This window comes from Gymnogyps californianus, chromosome 1 (genome assembly GCF_018139145.2).
Source record: "Gymnogyps californianus isolate 813 chromosome 1, ASM1813914v2, whole genome shotgun sequence".
NCBI lineage: Eukaryota > Metazoa > Chordata > Aves > Accipitriformes > Cathartidae > Gymnogyps > Gymnogyps californianus.
In genome coordinates this window covers 64,921,508-64,938,235 of record NC_059471.1, presented here as the reverse complement: position 1 = coordinate 64,938,235, position 16,728 = coordinate 64,921,508, and the positions used below count along the sequence as shown (strand labels likewise).

The following is a 16,728-nucleotide window of genomic DNA, read 5'->3' as shown; positions in this document are numbered from 1 at the left end:
CTTTCAGATCAGAATTCACATGCTTTTATGCCCTATACATACTTTATGTTTATTGGCCTCATTCATTGTTCCACATCTTGTCCTTACCTCGAGTAGTTCATTCTTCCTCAGAGGAAGACTCCAGTTTCCCTGGAACTAGTGAGAAAGACGGTCCTTCAACAACAGACTATTTCAGAGTTAGATTTTGACCCTTTCTTTTTACATGTCATGCAAATAAGTGATCTGACTCAGATGTATTTAGCATGGCTTGTTACTTTCAGGACTATAGAGCAAGGTTACTTCCCCCACGAAGTTGTGAGCATGGACAATAGTGTTGTTCCTTTCTCCCTTTCTCACAGCTTGATAGTGAGAACTAGTGTGGATGATTTAGCTGATACCTGGAGATGATTGAAGGAATGCAGTTATCCAAGTAGAGATTGTTAAGACAAGATTCAACTCTGTTCTAGCATACTTCTCTTCTTGTGGAAACTAATGCCTCAAAGTCTTGCACTGATAGAGAGTTTAGCTGATATGGATGTGGAGCTCACATCTGCTCCCAGATCCACCACTGGGAACGTAGCCTACATGGTCCAGTTAGCTGCATTGCACACTAGGTATGATTTCCATGTGCTATTGCACGTGGAACCCAGTTCTATTTCCATTGAACTCAGTGATAAAAAATCCACTTTCTTCAGCATTACAGATACCGATGCTAAACCCAAGTTACAAAATATTCAAAGAGAGGGGATGACGTGTTCTGTCTTGCCACTCAGGCAAGAAGTACACTTATACTTTCCAAAAATTAGGGTACAGCTGGCTTGAAAGGAGAGCGTGGTCCCCCTGGCCAACCTGGATTCCCTGGAGTACGTGGTGAAAGAGGTTTTCCTGGCCCTCCTGGGATAGGCACTGCAGGGTTGCCCGGTGACAAAGGAGACAGAGGCTTTGCTGGAACCCCAGGTTTACCAGGCCTTCCAGGTAATGCTATACTATGCTTTAAAAAAAAATTAAAAAAAAAAAAAAAGATTGTGCCCTTTAAGTGGTACAACTTAGAGGATCACCGGAATTTAAGATTGAAATAAAAAGACTTTCTAATTTAAATCAGTGATTGCTTTCAGCAGTGTAATTGCAAATCTTTGAGGGCAGTTTTCTTGAAGAGTTTGTTAGGCCAAACGGGATGGTTTAGGTTCATCCTAGTTTTCTATGAATCTTCTACAAAAAAACTTCATAACAAGTCAGTTGTAATGGTATGGATGGACTAATTTTGCTGGCTAGGTGAAACTCCCTTGTTTGATTTCATCAGTTCCTGTACTTAATACATCTTTACATTCACAGGAGCAAAGGGTGAAGCAGGACGAACTGTACCGCTCCCTGGCCCTCCTGGTGCGGATGGCCTTCCTGGGCCACCTGGTTTCCCTGGACCCCAAGGTACAGTAACCTGTTAATCTTTGTCTGATGATCATAATGGCTCTTTTCCCCAGAAGCGAGCCTTTGTATTAACATTTGTCTTGTTTTCACTTGCAAAGGTGACAAAGGGAATCCTGGGCTTCCAGGTAGACCCGGCCTGCCAGGAGAAAAAGGTGCTGTTGGGCAGCCAGGTATAGGGTTCCCTGGACCTCCGGACCCAAAGGTAAGATAAAGTTATACATCTAACAGAGCTGGTGTAACTGGAGTGTGGACGGAGGCCTGCACTATCATCGAGCCATGGCTGCATGACATTTGGGAGGTGCAGCTGAAGTACCTCCCTTGCGAAAGTCGACAAGCACCACAATAAGCATATTTTCAACGCACACTTGCTTTGTGCAGTGACGTGGTGCAGGTACAGACAGTGTCAAAGCTACTGCCAGAATAGAAAGTGATATAGTACAACATCTTACATTGCAGCAGCTGAGGTTGCTGAGAGATGAGATGACCTTTCTGAGAGATGAAGCACTGTGTGTGGTTGGTCAAAAAAACATGCTGACATAACTGTAACATTTTTGGGCCAGAGCTAGCAGCTCTGCTGTGTTCCAGGTGGCTGAGAGTGGTTTGCTTAGAATGCCAGCTTACTCAGCTAATATGTTTAGTCTTCCCTGCATGGCTATTGTCAGGGTATGCACATAGCTTAGAGGGAGTCTAAATGTTCATATTCTAGTTTTGGATTTTTGGGAGATGTATTTCGTAATGCTGCTACTCATTTAGAACTAGATGACTGAGCTTTCAGTAGCCACCTCAATCCCCAAAATTCTTGTGTGTCTTCATTATTATTTCATTTATTATGATTCCACACACCAATGAACTGGGAGGATCAGAAAGGCTTAATAAGGAGAAAGGGCAAATCTTTACCTGTGACCACCTCTAGTTCCTCCGAGACTGGCATGGGACAAACCTGAACAGAAGAGGCCCATTGCATCTGGAAGAGGATTGCTGTATGCTCTTTGATGCCAGCAAGAAAGAAATGACATATCAAATACATTTCTTTCAAGGACCCTTCCTTGAATTCAGCTCTGCCCAATGACTTTCCTGGGGCTTAGCCTCAAAGCTGGATTTCCCACTCCCTGAGACCTTTGCCTGGGAGAGGAGCTTCATCTCAATTTATTGAGTGTGTGCTGGTGTTGAGTGAGTGCTATCTTTAAGTGATTTGCAAAATGTTGTATGTATTCCTTCCTGCATTCCCAAGGCGCGGTGCATGGGCCAGCTGTGACATAGAAACCTTCTGTGTGCAACGCACAGTGGGACGTGTAGGACATGTCACATGACATACACTGAACAAAAGGTGTTGATTCACAGATGGATTTTGTTGCGCATCCCTCAGTCTGATGCCCCACGCAATAAGTTGCCTTTTCTGAAGAAGACTTTGGGAACCCAGTTTTGCAGACAGGATGTTTCTCAATGACATGAGCCCACAAGGCTATTCATTTAAGAGGAGACACTCAGCATTTATTTCTTCTGGGTGGTTGTTTCTCATCAGAAGCCAAATGCTGCACAAAGCTCAGCGTTTGAATCTCTTTTGAGACGTTTGGGTGCTGGCATCCGTAGAAGTTTGACATAAAAGACTACGCAGACCTCTTTAAACACGTCCCTGTGAGAATGTGAATAGTTCATTGAGAGGCTTGAAGAAACAGCAGAGGCCACTTACAGGCAGAGACAGTAATGATGTGAGTTTTATTTTGTTTTATAGGTTTCCAAGGTCAGCCTGGCTCGCCTGGTCTGCCGGGGACTCCGGGAACCCCTGGCCTGGATGGTTTGCCTGGTATACCAGGTTTACAAGGTCAAAAAGTAGGTGTCAGCTGCTGATACTGTTATCTGTGACTGCCCATGTTAACAGGAATGTGTGCAAAGATCCTGCTCTTTAAGAAAAAAAAAAGTTGGCCAAACTGTCCTTCATCTTATGTTTCCCACTGTGCACACAAAGGAACAGAGTAGACAGATGAATGCTTGACATTAACGCTAAAGGGCTTATGGCTCTCCTCTGATGTTGTGTATAGCGCTCTGCCTCTGAGTGATTTAAATACAGTCAATGAATGAATTCTTGGTTTTGATTCCCAATCTATTGTGTTTCTTTGGCTAGGGTGAACCTGGTGTAGGTCTCCCTGGCCCTAAGGGATTGCCAGGCCCCCCAGGCCCATCTGGCATCCCTGGAGAAAAGGGGAGTCCAGGACTGCCTGGCTTACGTGGCGAGCAAGGCTTTCCAGGCATACCTGGACAGCAAGGATTCAGAGGTAACGTCACCGGAAAAATACAGCTCTGTATTTCTATTTCTTTTTAAAGTCGCTCCCCCGTAGATGCAGCAAAAAGTCTATTCACCACTGAGATATCCTGCTGATATCTCAGGGTATTGCCCTTTTTCCTTCCCCTCATTTTCTCCTACCAACCACTGGTAGCAAATGCTAGCAGCAAAGAGCAGCCCTTCCTCCGAGCTCAGGCAGGAGGTATTAGAGGCTAAAATGAGGTCTTGTTGGCCAAGTGCTTCCAAAGCACCTTGTCTAGCATCTTCAGCAAACAAGATTTCAAATAACATCGGAGGACGCTCAGTCTACGTCTCTGTCTTCCCACAGGCGACCCCGGCCTCCCAGGACTGCAAGGCTTGCAGGGCCCTCCGGCACGCCGGGGCTGGGCCCGCAGGGATTGCCGGGACCTGCCGGGCAGCCGGGACCCCAGGGACCGCCAGGTGAGAGGAGAGGAAAATCCTACCATGATGGTGCTTAGAAGTGGACTTTTGGCATAAATGGATATTGGTGTTGGTAAAAGCATTGCTCGTGAACTGTTTTGTGGTGTGAGGTCGGTGGGGGTGTATGGGGGGGCATGTCAGCGGGCACCCTCCAAAACGCAGGGTGAGGCCTCCTGAGAAAACGCCTGACATTTTGTTCAGTCTCCTCAGGTCATCGGTGGGTAATATATACAGGATGAAAGCCTCACTTAGAAAATGAGGACTATTTCTGCTGTGTGGCTTTGTGTCTTCATTCTTCATGCCATGTAATTTCTGAACTGCAGGTGGACATTATCAGATATTCTTGTTAATGGTGTTCCCCATGCTCCATTAAGGACTAATCCTGTATCTTCTGTTTTTCCTAGGATTTCCTGGAATAAAAGGAGACAGGGGCTTCCCTGGTATCCCAGGTCTAGATATGCCAGGACCAAAAGGGGACAAAGGTAGCCAGGGCCAGCCTGGAGTACCAGGGTCTGTGGGGTTACCTGGCCTGCCAGGTCCACAGGGGGCCGTTGGACTGAAAGGATCGGCAGGTAAACATCTTTTCCCTTGGAAACTGGCATCTTTGACAACTGTTTTATTAAGTTGTGGTAGCATGCCCTTTCACTCGGTTAGGAATTGATCCATCAAAGAGCCCAAGCTTGGGAAAACACATGGGCTGACGTCAGTAAAGCAGCTCTGTGCACGTGAGCTGTGTAACTGAACTGCTACTCAACTCCTTTGGTGGATCAAATCCAGCAACTTGCAGGAACTAGCCTTTAGCCTGTAATAATGGAAGGGGATTATTCTGCACAGTTTCAGTGACAGAATGTGGTTTTAATAATGCCTTGTTAATGACAGCATTATTTACTGTAATAGCAAGTTTTAAGAATCTGTCAAAAATCCATTACAAACTGTGTTTTATTTGGGTTTTTGTAACACTTTTTACTGTTGTTTATCAGGCTATTTTAGATTAACCATCTTCTTTGTCCCATTTTTCCTTAAGTAGTGCAATTTGTAATATGATAGGAAGTAAATAATTCCATTTCTTGTACTTCTTTACACTGCTGGTTTTATTTCTGTTATTTACTCTTTCACTTTGGTTTCAGGAGCCAAAGGAGAAATGGGAGTTATGGGAACTCCTGGATTGCCAGGAACTCCTGGACCAGTTGGAGATCGAGGGTTGCCTGGTGAAAAAGGTAAGAAAGAGATTTTCTCAAAATGAAAATTGTAAAATCCACCTTTTTCCCAGCAGAAGACAAGTCTGGAAATAACCAAATATAAGGAGTACGCTTGGCCTAAGGAATGTTTTATGTCACGTAACTTCCCTGTAAGTTAGAAATAGTGTAATTTAGAAAGCCATATCCTAGGAGCAGTCATGTATTTGGGCACCGAGCCAGGATTTTTGATCCGTTCTTCAGCAACGTAAGGGTTTGCTAGGTGCGAGGATGCTATAGATATTTCTCCAAGAAAAATACTGTGTTTGAAATAAAAAAAAACAGCAGGAAGGTCTTAATGAAATCCTTCAAATAATGCCCTGTATTACTGCCAAACTCCTATTTCTGTTGTTTTGAGAGTCTAAAATTAATGGCTGTGAAGAAGGAAAAATATGTCAACTTTTTTGACAGAGCTATTGTGAAGTCCTGGTATAAAAAAACCTCATATGAGATAAACAAGATGTTGCAGAGCATGATATTCGGTGCTCAAAATTTGAATAAATAGCTTATTTCATTTGTTGTTGTCTACTAAATATTTTTGCAAAGTTTTATATGCCACTATAACATTCTGTGCTATCCCTTTATAGGTAGCCAGGGTTTCAAAGGTGTAGTTGGACCACAGGGTGATCCTGGTGTCAAAGGAGATAAAGGTGAAGCCGGTCTCCCAGGAAAACCTGGAACGATGGACACCATGGACATGGTTAGTCTGAAAGGCCAAAAGGGAGATCAAGGAGAAAAAGGTAACTTTAGTCTCTAACTGTGGATAAGTGTAATTTACACTCTTATACTGTTAAGCAGCAATGCTTTGAGTTCAGTTGTAGCTTTAGACAACAGTTTTTAAAATAAGATTAAAGAATTTCACACTGCAAATGCAGTTATTTGTCCAGTATCTTTCAACTCCATAGAAACAAAGATTAATCACAGACAGAAAGGGTTTTGGTTGGATGGAAGAGGTTCAATTTGCCCATATAAAATCCATTTTACCTCTTTTATCAGAAGACTCTCTCAAAAGTAAAGAAATTTTAAAAGTAGAAACTAGAGCTTGCCAGGAGAGAAAAGCTGTCTTTCATGTAAAACATATAGAGGAAACACTGTTGTGGCCATGAAGACCAGCTGATACTGTAAGAAAAAGTGGGCAGCCTTTTTTGGCACACCTTTTTCTTTGTGACCTGATGAAATTTCAGGAAAGACACACGTGTATGCCACTGATACCAAAAGATCAACTTATGTCAGTTTAGAAACATCTGGAAATATGCAGGAGAAAGGCAATCAGCTTTCTATTTAGAGACTTAATAGTGGTAGAGATATTAGGGTTTTTAGACAATGCATTCTTCTTGGATTTTTATTTTTACTGCTACATGAAAATTTAGTTGTTGAGGATCATCCTCTCTCCTGTTTTTCTTTTCAAAGAAAACATAGTGTATATTTTATATATTTTTATTATTTGTCCTTTTTTATTATGATTTACTTTTTATTAAAAAATCCCATAAGAGTTTTTAAATAAATCATAACTGTTTTAGTTAAAATAGAAGTGTAGGGCTTAGAAGGGAGCTACCGAGATCACGTAGTCTTCCATTTCCCTCAACCAAATCCTTCAGCCTTTCATTGTATATCATGTTTTCTGAAATAATTATCATTCTTGTTACTGTTTCTAACTTCTCTCCAATTTAGCTGCGTCCTTGTTAGAGTGCACTTTGCTGAAACAAGTGTAGTACTTCAACTCAGGCCCTGCTAGAATGAAATTTCCCTTTCTTGAAACAACAGCCGACTCAGTTTGTGATTAGCTATAATCCTTAGTCCTTTACTTCTGGACTGCTGCCTGTGCAATCGTTTTTGATTTTGTATGCACGCTTTTGTCTTCTCCTTACCACATATGTGGTGTATTATATTTTTTTAATTTCATTATGTTCATTTTCAACCTTTACTCCAACTCTTCAAAATCCTTCTGCAGTCTAATCCTGTCTTCTTTTCAAGCCTTTCCAGTTTAGTGTCATCTGTACATTTCATCAATGTATTCTCTGTTGGGCCCAGGACAGAGCACTTGAGACTCATTTCCAGTTTGGCAGAGAATCACCAATAACTATACTATGTTATATTTGAACTGTGGGAACAGGAGAGTTTCCCAGTCTCGGTACCTCTTATCTCCATGTCCTGACTACTTGTCAGAATGACACCTGGGCTCATGTGTCCCAGTTGGGTCTCAGAGAAACCTAGGCATGTGGATAGGCAGTGCCTCCCAGCTTGGACAGCCAGGGACTGCAAGGGAGGGCAGGAGCAAGTGTGGAGTGTATCTGCCTCCAAGCTGAGATGCAGCTTCTGAGAGCACTTTTGTATTTGATGAGGCTCCCAGCATATAAAGATTTAATCTAGATTAATTTTTCTCATTTGTTTCTGATCTTGATATATATGGTGGTATGAAAAGCCTTAAAACAAATCCACATAGGTTGCTTTTCTTTACTTTCTTATCTACTATTGGCCTGTAGGTTGACTGATTGATAATTAGTTTTATTTCCTTTCCAGAAATCCAAATTAGGCACGCTGGTTACATGCGTATAAAGAAGCCTTTGCTGAGAAATTGAAATGGTTAATTTCTTTGGTTTATAACTTCTTCATCTCTCCAGCACTAATAATGCATGCTTGCAAACTTGGATGGTCTACCTTTTCCTGACCACACACAGTCTACAGATTGGCCTGGCTCACACAGCCTGGAAGTGTAGGTTCCAAACAGACCCCAGCCTGCAAATTTCTGCTGTTATTCTGCCCATCTCATCATCTTCAACCCAAAGACACTTAGTACCAGCAGAGAAAAATAACCTAGTTATACTCCATAACTTTGCTGATCTATTAGCTGCCTTCATTCTCTAGGCATGAATATCACAGTAATGTTTTAAAAAGCTTCTAAAATACAAACTGTGCAGAAGAGACACAGTATTTTTATGGAAGATTGTCAGTGGTGTTTAATGAAAAAATTTGGTTTCGGACATCTTGGGATGTTTTTAATAAAATCCGCTTACTTAAAAACATTCAGCAAGCTATCTTCAGTAACCTATTGTCCTGCACCTATATGCAACACTAACAAAAAGGGTTACGACCAAAAAGCTTGGACCTCAAAGCTGGAGAAGAGGCACACCACAGAATAACAGGTGGAGCCTTCTGGACTGATGAAGATGCTTTAACATTAGATAGAACTGAGGAAACTGAGCAAATTTCTGGCTGTGAACTGGTTGTTCACATGTACCTTTTTAGACAGCAGAACAGTCAAATCAATCATTGATGTTAACACCTGAAATTGTCTGGCACTTCTGAAGTAACTCATTAATCTAACTCAAACACATCTTTGTTTGCAATTTCTTTTAAAGATATAACTTGCCTTGTAATTTGCACAGGCACCTGTAAAGTTGTAATAGTTTGCAGCCTTTCCTCAGCTCTGGTTTAGTGACTGGAGAGTTGTGTTTTACTCAAGTGTGATGCTACTGTACAATTTATGAAGCTTTAATTCAGCCATTTCCTTGTTCAGCAGAGAGAAGCAACAGTGATCAAAAATTAACCAGAAGGATTATTACATGGCATTACAGTAAATTTTGATAAAACTGATCTCACTGTGTTTGTTTTCTTGGTGTCCAGGGGACCATGGAGCAACAGGAGAGAAAGGGTTACGTGGGGAATATGGAGAACCAGGAATTCCAGGGAAGGATGGTGAACCTGGTACTCCAGGACATCCAGGTATGTCTGAAGCTAGCAACAGAGAGACACTTCATCAGGTATTTTAAACCTCATTAACTAATGGGACTCTTAATTTCTCTGCTGTCCATAGGACCAAAAGGTGATCAAGGCCCCCCAGGGTACCCAGGGGATCCAGGAATTCCAGGACAAAAAGGATCGGTTGGTGAAATGGGTTTGCCAGGTACTGATTGCTGGGAATTTCTTAATATTGTTTTCCTCAAGTTAATATAGAACATTATGAGAGACCTGTGTGGAATGTTTGTTGGTGTAAATCTACTAAACGGTTGCACTATTTGCAGTGTCTGAACTTTAGGCTTTTGGGACATTGCTTTCTCAGTCCTATCGTAATATACAAATAATAGGATGGTTTCCTAAGTTTCTACATGTGAATCCTTTAGCTGGATGTGTAGGATTTGTGTATTTGTTGCAGGCAAGCAGTTTTTCAAGTGATACCTGCTTGTGTGTCTGTCTGTCTCTGCTAGCGTGTGAACTGCATTAAGCTTCTTGTATATTTTCCCCCTTCTGAAAAGTTTGGTGAGTTGCTGTGTACTGCATGTTAATTACAAACTGTAGTGGTCTGGGAAAAGTGTTGTTGTGGAGGGGACTGGTAAAGAATAAAATGGAGAAGAACCTATATCTCAACACGGAAACTTTGTCTCCATTCAGATGGCCTTGTGCCTAGCATATTTAGGAAATCAAAGGTGAAAGACTGAAATGGTAAAGGAGGACAGAAAAATTTGCTACAGCAGAGTTCCTTTGTCACTGTAGTCCTATTAGAAATTATTAAAATCAAGATAAACTTTTATTCAAATCATATTTTTAGCAAGAGCTCTGTTTACTCTGAATCCAAGATTACGACCTTCTATTATGAGGAGAGCTTATCTTCCCATAAAAAGTCCCATTTAGAGGGTGAATCTCAAAAGTTAATTTACTAGCTATTTCAGTGAGTTACATTGCTTTTCTAGCCCTGAATAGCTAAGGCAACACTCAAAAATCATTGTCAGCACTGCTAGGGTACCACTAGTTCTGATACACCCATTTTTCCTTTTCTCTTGCTAGGAACACCTGGAGAAAAGGGTCTGCCGGGAGTACCAGGTTCACCAGGCACACCAGGGTTCCCTGGGCAAAAGGTGAAAAAGGAGACAAAGGAGCACCAGGTTTTCCTGGAATTGGCTTTCCAGGGTCTCCTGGTGAGAAGGTATTTACACCCCTAAGGATTTAATTGTCTGTCTCTACCAAGTACCTCATTTGAAAAGATGCTGTTGGCCTTTCAGCTATTTTATTATATTTTCTATTATGCTCATTTACATACCCAATAAGAAACTTGAAAAGTGTGCATATGTGCAGGTTTAGATGTATTCTGTTTGATGGGACCATTATCTCCAGGGTTCTTATTTATTCTGTGTCTTCAGAATAGGCTAATTTATGGTGCTAGAAATGTGGGGGAGGGGAATAACTTTTAAAAATACTGAGTAAATAAAGTGAAAAGGGCTTCTTACAAGCAGAGCAAATAATTACACTGAAATAGTGTTTCTGTACTTTTACAGAGATACTGGGAAGCTGAAAAAACCTATAAAATGCTCAGATATTACTGAAAAGAGAACTGTATTAATACTGTCTGTAAAGTTAATTTAATCTCTAATAATATTCTAGTAGGATTCTCATTTGTTTCACATTCCTTTTCCTAGCTATACAATGACAGTAATCATGAATTTATAAGTAAAAATTGTAAAAATAAAACTTACTAATCTGGTAGCAAACTTGCTGAAGACTTAAAAAAAGATTTTTTTGAAGATGATTAAATGTAATAAGTAAGTTAAGAGGCTAATTTGGAAAAGACTTTGTAAAAACCGTCATAAAAATGCGTAGAAAACTACTCATTTTAATATGTAGGTATCAAGCAATTGCTAGAAAAGTCAATAATTCTGGTAGTGGAATTTAATGCCAAATTTAATCCTAAATTACTTTGTTTGTAAATGGAAAAAGAATGGAATTCTTTATAAGTCTGATGGATAAGAGGGGTGACATCTACCATTGCAAACAGAAAAAGCTGTTTCAGAATTAATGTGTGGATTTTATAATGTGTGCTGCTTCTTCTAGGGAGAACCAGGAAGAACGGGTAGTCCAGGTTTATCTGGAGATAAGGGTGAAAAGGGCAGTGCAGGAATTCCTGGAATGCCGGGTGCCCCAGGTCCCAAAGGATCCCCTGGCATGGCAGGATTTCCAGGCAAGTGTTTATGCTTTAATAAAACAGAAATTGCAGTGAAAAATTCATGTGAAACTTATACCGAATATCCCACATGTAAACCTGTGTGTTCTTCCTTTCTTTAGGGAGCCCTGGCCGCCATGGAGAAAAGGGTGAAAAAGGACTTCCTGGCTTAAGTGGCATTCCAGGTTTAAAAGGAGAACCAGGTAGAAAAGAAATATAAAACACCAAATGCTACTTAAAGTATTGTTCACCTCCAGGCAGTGACTGAAATACTGTGGCATTCTACATTCATTTTGGCTCAGATATTTCCTGGTAGATTTGTTCATTTCATAAGCAAAAAAAGACAGTGCTGTTTCCCAGGTAAATCTGAGTCAGTGCAGTGTGGGGCTAATAGTTCTTTTGCACTGTTTGTGGAAGAGATTTTACCACCTTCCGCAAGACTGGTTGTTGCTATAGCCATTAGTTCTGTTGTTTCTGAGTTCATTTAAAAACAATAAAGTTGATCCATGGGCCCAAGCCTGAATCACCACATTAGCATCATTACACAGATGTTAAAGAGGAAACAGAGTAGGGAGGAGATTGAGTCCATTGCTGTTATAACAACATTTTTGAACTTGGAGCCTTGTGTTCTTAGTTTACTGGCTGCAGGACACATCATCTCATTGGACAATGGGCTGTGCTAGTCACAAGTCTTTGCTGGACTTCCTGCACTCTGAACTCACTGAGATTCATGATAATTAGCTATGTCAAAATCTGTAATACTTGAGCCCTGTCTCACACTGATTTAGTTCAGAAGTAACCTCAGAGAAAAGTCACGCTGAAGTCATCATGCAGTATGTGCTTGGTCTCTGTGGAAGCAAAAGAATAAGTTAAGCTTTTCTTTAGAGGAAAAAAACATGTAAAAAAAAGTCTGATGATTCATAGGTGAAATGAAAATGGCAATGATTTTTCAGGTGAACCTGGCGTTCCGGGTCCTGCTGGTTCCATTGGACAGAAGGGTGAACCAGGTTATGATGGGATTCCGGGTGCAGCTGGTGCAAAGGGTGAACAAGGTACTGTGACTGTCATGTTAAGTTTATGGGGTACGAAAATGCACAGAGACAGGCTGCACAAGAGCAGCTGGTAGAGGGGTGTGCTGGGTTTGAGGTACTTTGGCTGGAACCTTAGAAAATAAAGTTAGTATGGTGTCTTGCAAACTACTGACTATCAGCCATCATTGTTAAGCTGATCATTTAGATGAGCAACTGTGTTTAATCACTGTAATCTTGAAAGAATTTCTTTCACAAAAGCTGGCAATACTGTAAAGAATTGGTGTGTTTTGGAATTAACTTCAGTCTGCAACTTAGCTGTGAAATAATGGAGCAGGCTTGCCTTTTCTTAGGGTAGAGTTTTCAGTCATACCGGACCCATTGTGCTAGATACAATACCAATACATAACATAGACAGTCTCTGCCCTGAAGAACTTTTGCATAAACCATTTATTTAGATTTTGTATTTGCTTAATAGGGTTTTGTTCATTACAGGTTAAATTTAAGTACTGTCCCATCTTCTAATTTTTTACTGCCTCTATATTACAGGTATTCCAGGTAGAGGACTTCCAGGATTTCCTGGCGCAAAGGGAGATAAAGGTAAAAAACTTCTTTAAACAAGCAGCAAACCTCCCTCCCAACATGCTATAAACATAATTCTGTAATTCAGACATACTTTCTACTTCCTTCTTTTACATGCTATACCTTTTCAGAGCAGGCAGAAACTCTGAGAGGCTCAAATACTAATTTCTGTTACAGTGGCAGCATCTTGGACATGAGTTAGATATGCCCTAAAATAGGTAATTATTCATAGTGTGGAATTTACTGCAAGCTGTGCTGTGATGAGGTAATATAAATAACTCCCGTATTTGTGTGCTGTGCTTTTGACTCCAAGTATTTCTGTTTTCCTACTAATTTTGCAAGAATCAAAGTCTAGTGAGGCTCTGTGCACCAGACAGCTAAAGACAGTAGTTCTGTGGCCAGGATACCGCAGTAGTTTTTTTACCTGAGTCTGTTGTGCAGCCCAGATGCAATTTTATTCATTGCTGAAATAGTTATTCTCTATAGCCCAGTAGAGCATGTGTAAGCTATGCACAGGAGCATGGTGCAGAGATGCAAAAGATAGCAGAGACCTGATGAGATCTTACTGAAAACTGTTGTTACCTGGACTCAGGACTTATTAGCTTGGGTACAGGCACATAGCTATCACAATTTCAAGACCACTTGTGGTCTTTGCAAAGTGTGTCACTACACTCTGCTGTGAGAACAGCTTGATTGGCTTGAGTCAGTGCTTGTTCAAGGTGTTTGTAATGCACCATGCTCCATTTTATGAAATAAGTATGTCCTAGGCACTAGACTGCGATAGATATAGTAGTGAAGAAGTATGAAACTGCTGCTGATAAAGGAAATCGTGTACAATTAAAGGATTTTCAATTTTAAACATCCAGAAAACAAAAAAGATTCAACTAGTCCATCTATGAAATTAACATGACATGGCAGATTTTGAAGAACTTATATAGCTTGAAATATCAATGCTCTTCCTCACTCATTCATTCTATAAATACAGAAAAATTGTGTGGACAATCAAAAGTGATAAACCAGAATTTTAGAGTATCTTTTATTTACCATCTCAGAGTAATTAACAGTCATTAATTGCTGAGAAAGCCCTAATGCTAGAGAACTTATTTTAATAAGCAAATTTTCTAATCATACCTGAGTAAGGCAGGGAGCATACTAGATTGTGAGAGCACTTTTCTCACCTTACCTATTTCTCTCATTTTGTCAGCACAGCTCATTTAAAAATATCTGGTTTTAGAGTAAACAGATATCCAACTGACATAATTTGTGTTCCAAATGTATTGTAGTTCAAAAGAAACAAGTCCAGGATTTAAAGACCCTGTTCTGTTTAGGCAAAGAGCCAGGGATAGTGTCCTTTATACGTTTTATTTCTCTTATTATTGTACTTATACTGGCTAATCTGTATTCTTTTTGCTCAATCATGTTCTAAAATTTGACTGAATTGCAAGTGTTAACTATTTGTACAAGCCTGAAAGTAAGTACTGTCTAAATGTAGATCTTAGGAAAAACGATATTCCATTTTTCTCCAGAGGCAAGTCCTTTTGTGCTTAGTCAAGCAAAACATCCATTACTCAGCTATGACAATAATAATTGTAATGGAGTAAGGGTTTGGGGGCTTTATATTCCTTGTGGAAGGACTGATAGAGAGATGCTGAATGTTCATCTATTTTTAGAGTGAATTAAAATAGCCCAGTGATCAGTTTAGCTAAGAAAAGATATGTCAGTCAAACTACTTTTTTCCTCATACTTTATGTCATAATGTGGAGAATAATACAGTTTTCCTAAAGTTTTGCATTTTTATAGAAATGTATGAAGGCATGGTCAATATTTTCTTAAGGAATAAAGCTTACTATGAGTGGATAATAAGACAGAAGGTTTCAGTGATTGTGATCCTTTCTCTAATCATGTTTTGGGGGTTATTTCAAATCTTAGGTGCGAAAGGTGATGTGGGTTTTCCAGGATCCCCAGGAAGTCCGGGGATCCCAGGCCTGAAAGGAGAACCAGGATACGCTGGTCCACCAGGCCCGAAGGGCAGCCAAGGTCTTCCTGGACTACCAGGAAGTGCAATTGCGGGCCCTAAAGGAGACAGAGGACCCCAAGGCCAACCTGGCCTTCCAGGTAATTCTTTATCTTTAGTATTAGTGTACTGCTGTTAATCAAAGATCACCTAATTAATTAATAATGTAATCAATATTGCATATCCTTGTTTATCCTTTTCTCACAGATCAGAGAAGAGCTCCCCTTCATAGGCAGTTTGGCATTATGTCCTACAACAAGCTGATTTTATGTCCTCAGGCAGTTGGTTTTGTCCAGAAGTCTTTCTGACGTTGGGAAGTTTGCCTCCCATTTCCATGTTTCCCTCTGGACTTTGTTTACTGTTTCGAGGCAGCCATGGCTGTATGTTCCTATGTCCTGGAGTGTTAATGTGTTTAAAAATGGCCCAACGTGGTCTTACCTTGGCAGTGGCCCTGTGCTAACGATTAAGGAGGAGAATAGAGCAGAGCTGCAATATGTCTCTAGAACGTTCATACCTTAAAACATACCATCTGTTCTGCACATATAGAAAACTCTCCACTATTTTCCATCAGCCACAGGCTGATAAATGATACATGTCCAATCAGATGGGGAGTCATATGGACCTCCCTGCAACAGATTCTCCTCCTTATTTTCTTGAAATGTTGTTACGATAATTACTTTGGTTCTGCCCATCTGTAGATTGAGCCAGCTTGTCCTCCATCAGGTACTGCTCTGAACAAATTTTGCCACTAAATACTCTCTTCTTCTGGTTTACAGGTTTACCAGGTCCGACAGGGCCACCAGGACCCCCAGGTCTGAAAGGGGCCAAAGGAGAGCAGGGGAGCAATGGCTGGCCTGGGATTCCTGGGGGTCCAGGAGTCAAAGGTGATCCGGGTTTCCAGGGACCGCCAGTAAGTTACTTTCAGCGCACTCCAGATTTCCTGAAAGCTGGTTCTTGTAATTAATGGATATATTAATCATAGAAGGTTCTTGTTCAAAATAATGATACTTTATGCTCAAAGTGCCTTTGGACTCACTGCTGACGATGTAAAGTCAGTTTGAAAACATTTCAATTCTCTCCTTTTAAAGGCTGCCTACCAATAAGACCCAGTGAGCTAATGAACTTATTAGAAATTTATAGATAGTGAGTGGTAACATACAACACCCAGAATATAATTTACAGTGTATTAACAGTACAGGATGGCTGCAGCACATCCATAAATCCTGCAAATGCATTAGTAGTTAATTTTAAAGGTTGCATATTTCACGATAAATTGCCTTCTGAAAATACCCGAACTGTTTGGTTTTGTTATGAAACCTTTCAAATAAAGTGCACTTTCAGTACTGTCAGTGATGAAATATAGCTGCTGATTTAGAAATACAAACAGGCGATGCTATTAATACATTGTTGTCATATATTATTCATTTTCCCTGGTCTAAAACAGTCCCTTTTCTGTATATTAGGGAGAATGAAGTAGACTAGGACAGTCACCCAGAATAGTTGGTCTTCTATACTCTTTCTCTCGGAGTGTCTGCTGCCTTTTTCCACACTGAAAAATACGCTCTATATTTTAACTTTTCATTTCCTCTTTCCTACTAAGAAAATAATAATAATAAAATTTATGGAAGAAGGAATAAGAAAGTAGGTAGGTATGACTCAATAATTCCTAGTGTGCAAAAGGAAGGAAGACTCAGGAATAAGGTCCTGATGTGAAAAGCAGGATACTGATAGTGGACTTGAAAGGTCCACATTATTCTTGATAATGCAAAGATCTACTGCATCCTTTTCTGCATCCAGGAGTCACTTCACAG

At 40.5% G+C, this 16,728-nt stretch overlaps 1 protein-coding gene across 1 annotated transcript in view; it reads left to right on the top strand.

Moving 5' to 3' along the window:
- COL4A1 (collagen type IV alpha 1 chain) overlaps nt 1-16,728 on the top strand; it is a 128,241-nt gene that overhangs the window by 94,820 nt on the left and 16,693 nt on the right. The window contains 21 exon segments of the mRNA XM_050915610.1: nt 786-954; nt 1,312-1,404; nt 1,503-1,606; nt 2,067; nt 3,137-3,234; nt 3,527-3,677; nt 4,014-4,040; nt 4,043-4,126; nt 4,531-4,698; nt 5,254-5,343; nt 5,949-6,101; nt 8,986-9,084; nt 9,176-9,265; nt 10,144-10,206; nt 10,209-10,282; nt 11,185-11,315; nt 11,420-11,496; nt 12,247-12,345; nt 12,871-12,921; nt 14,833-15,018; nt 15,694-15,827. Coding sequence (XP_050771567.1) covers nt 786-954; nt 1,312-1,404; nt 1,503-1,606; nt 2,067; nt 3,137-3,234; nt 3,527-3,677; nt 4,014-4,040; nt 4,043-4,126; nt 4,531-4,698; nt 5,254-5,343; nt 5,949-6,101; nt 8,986-9,084; nt 9,176-9,265; nt 10,144-10,206; nt 10,209-10,282; nt 11,185-11,315; nt 11,420-11,496; nt 12,247-12,345; nt 12,871-12,921; nt 14,833-15,018; nt 15,694-15,827 — 2,142 coding nt within the window.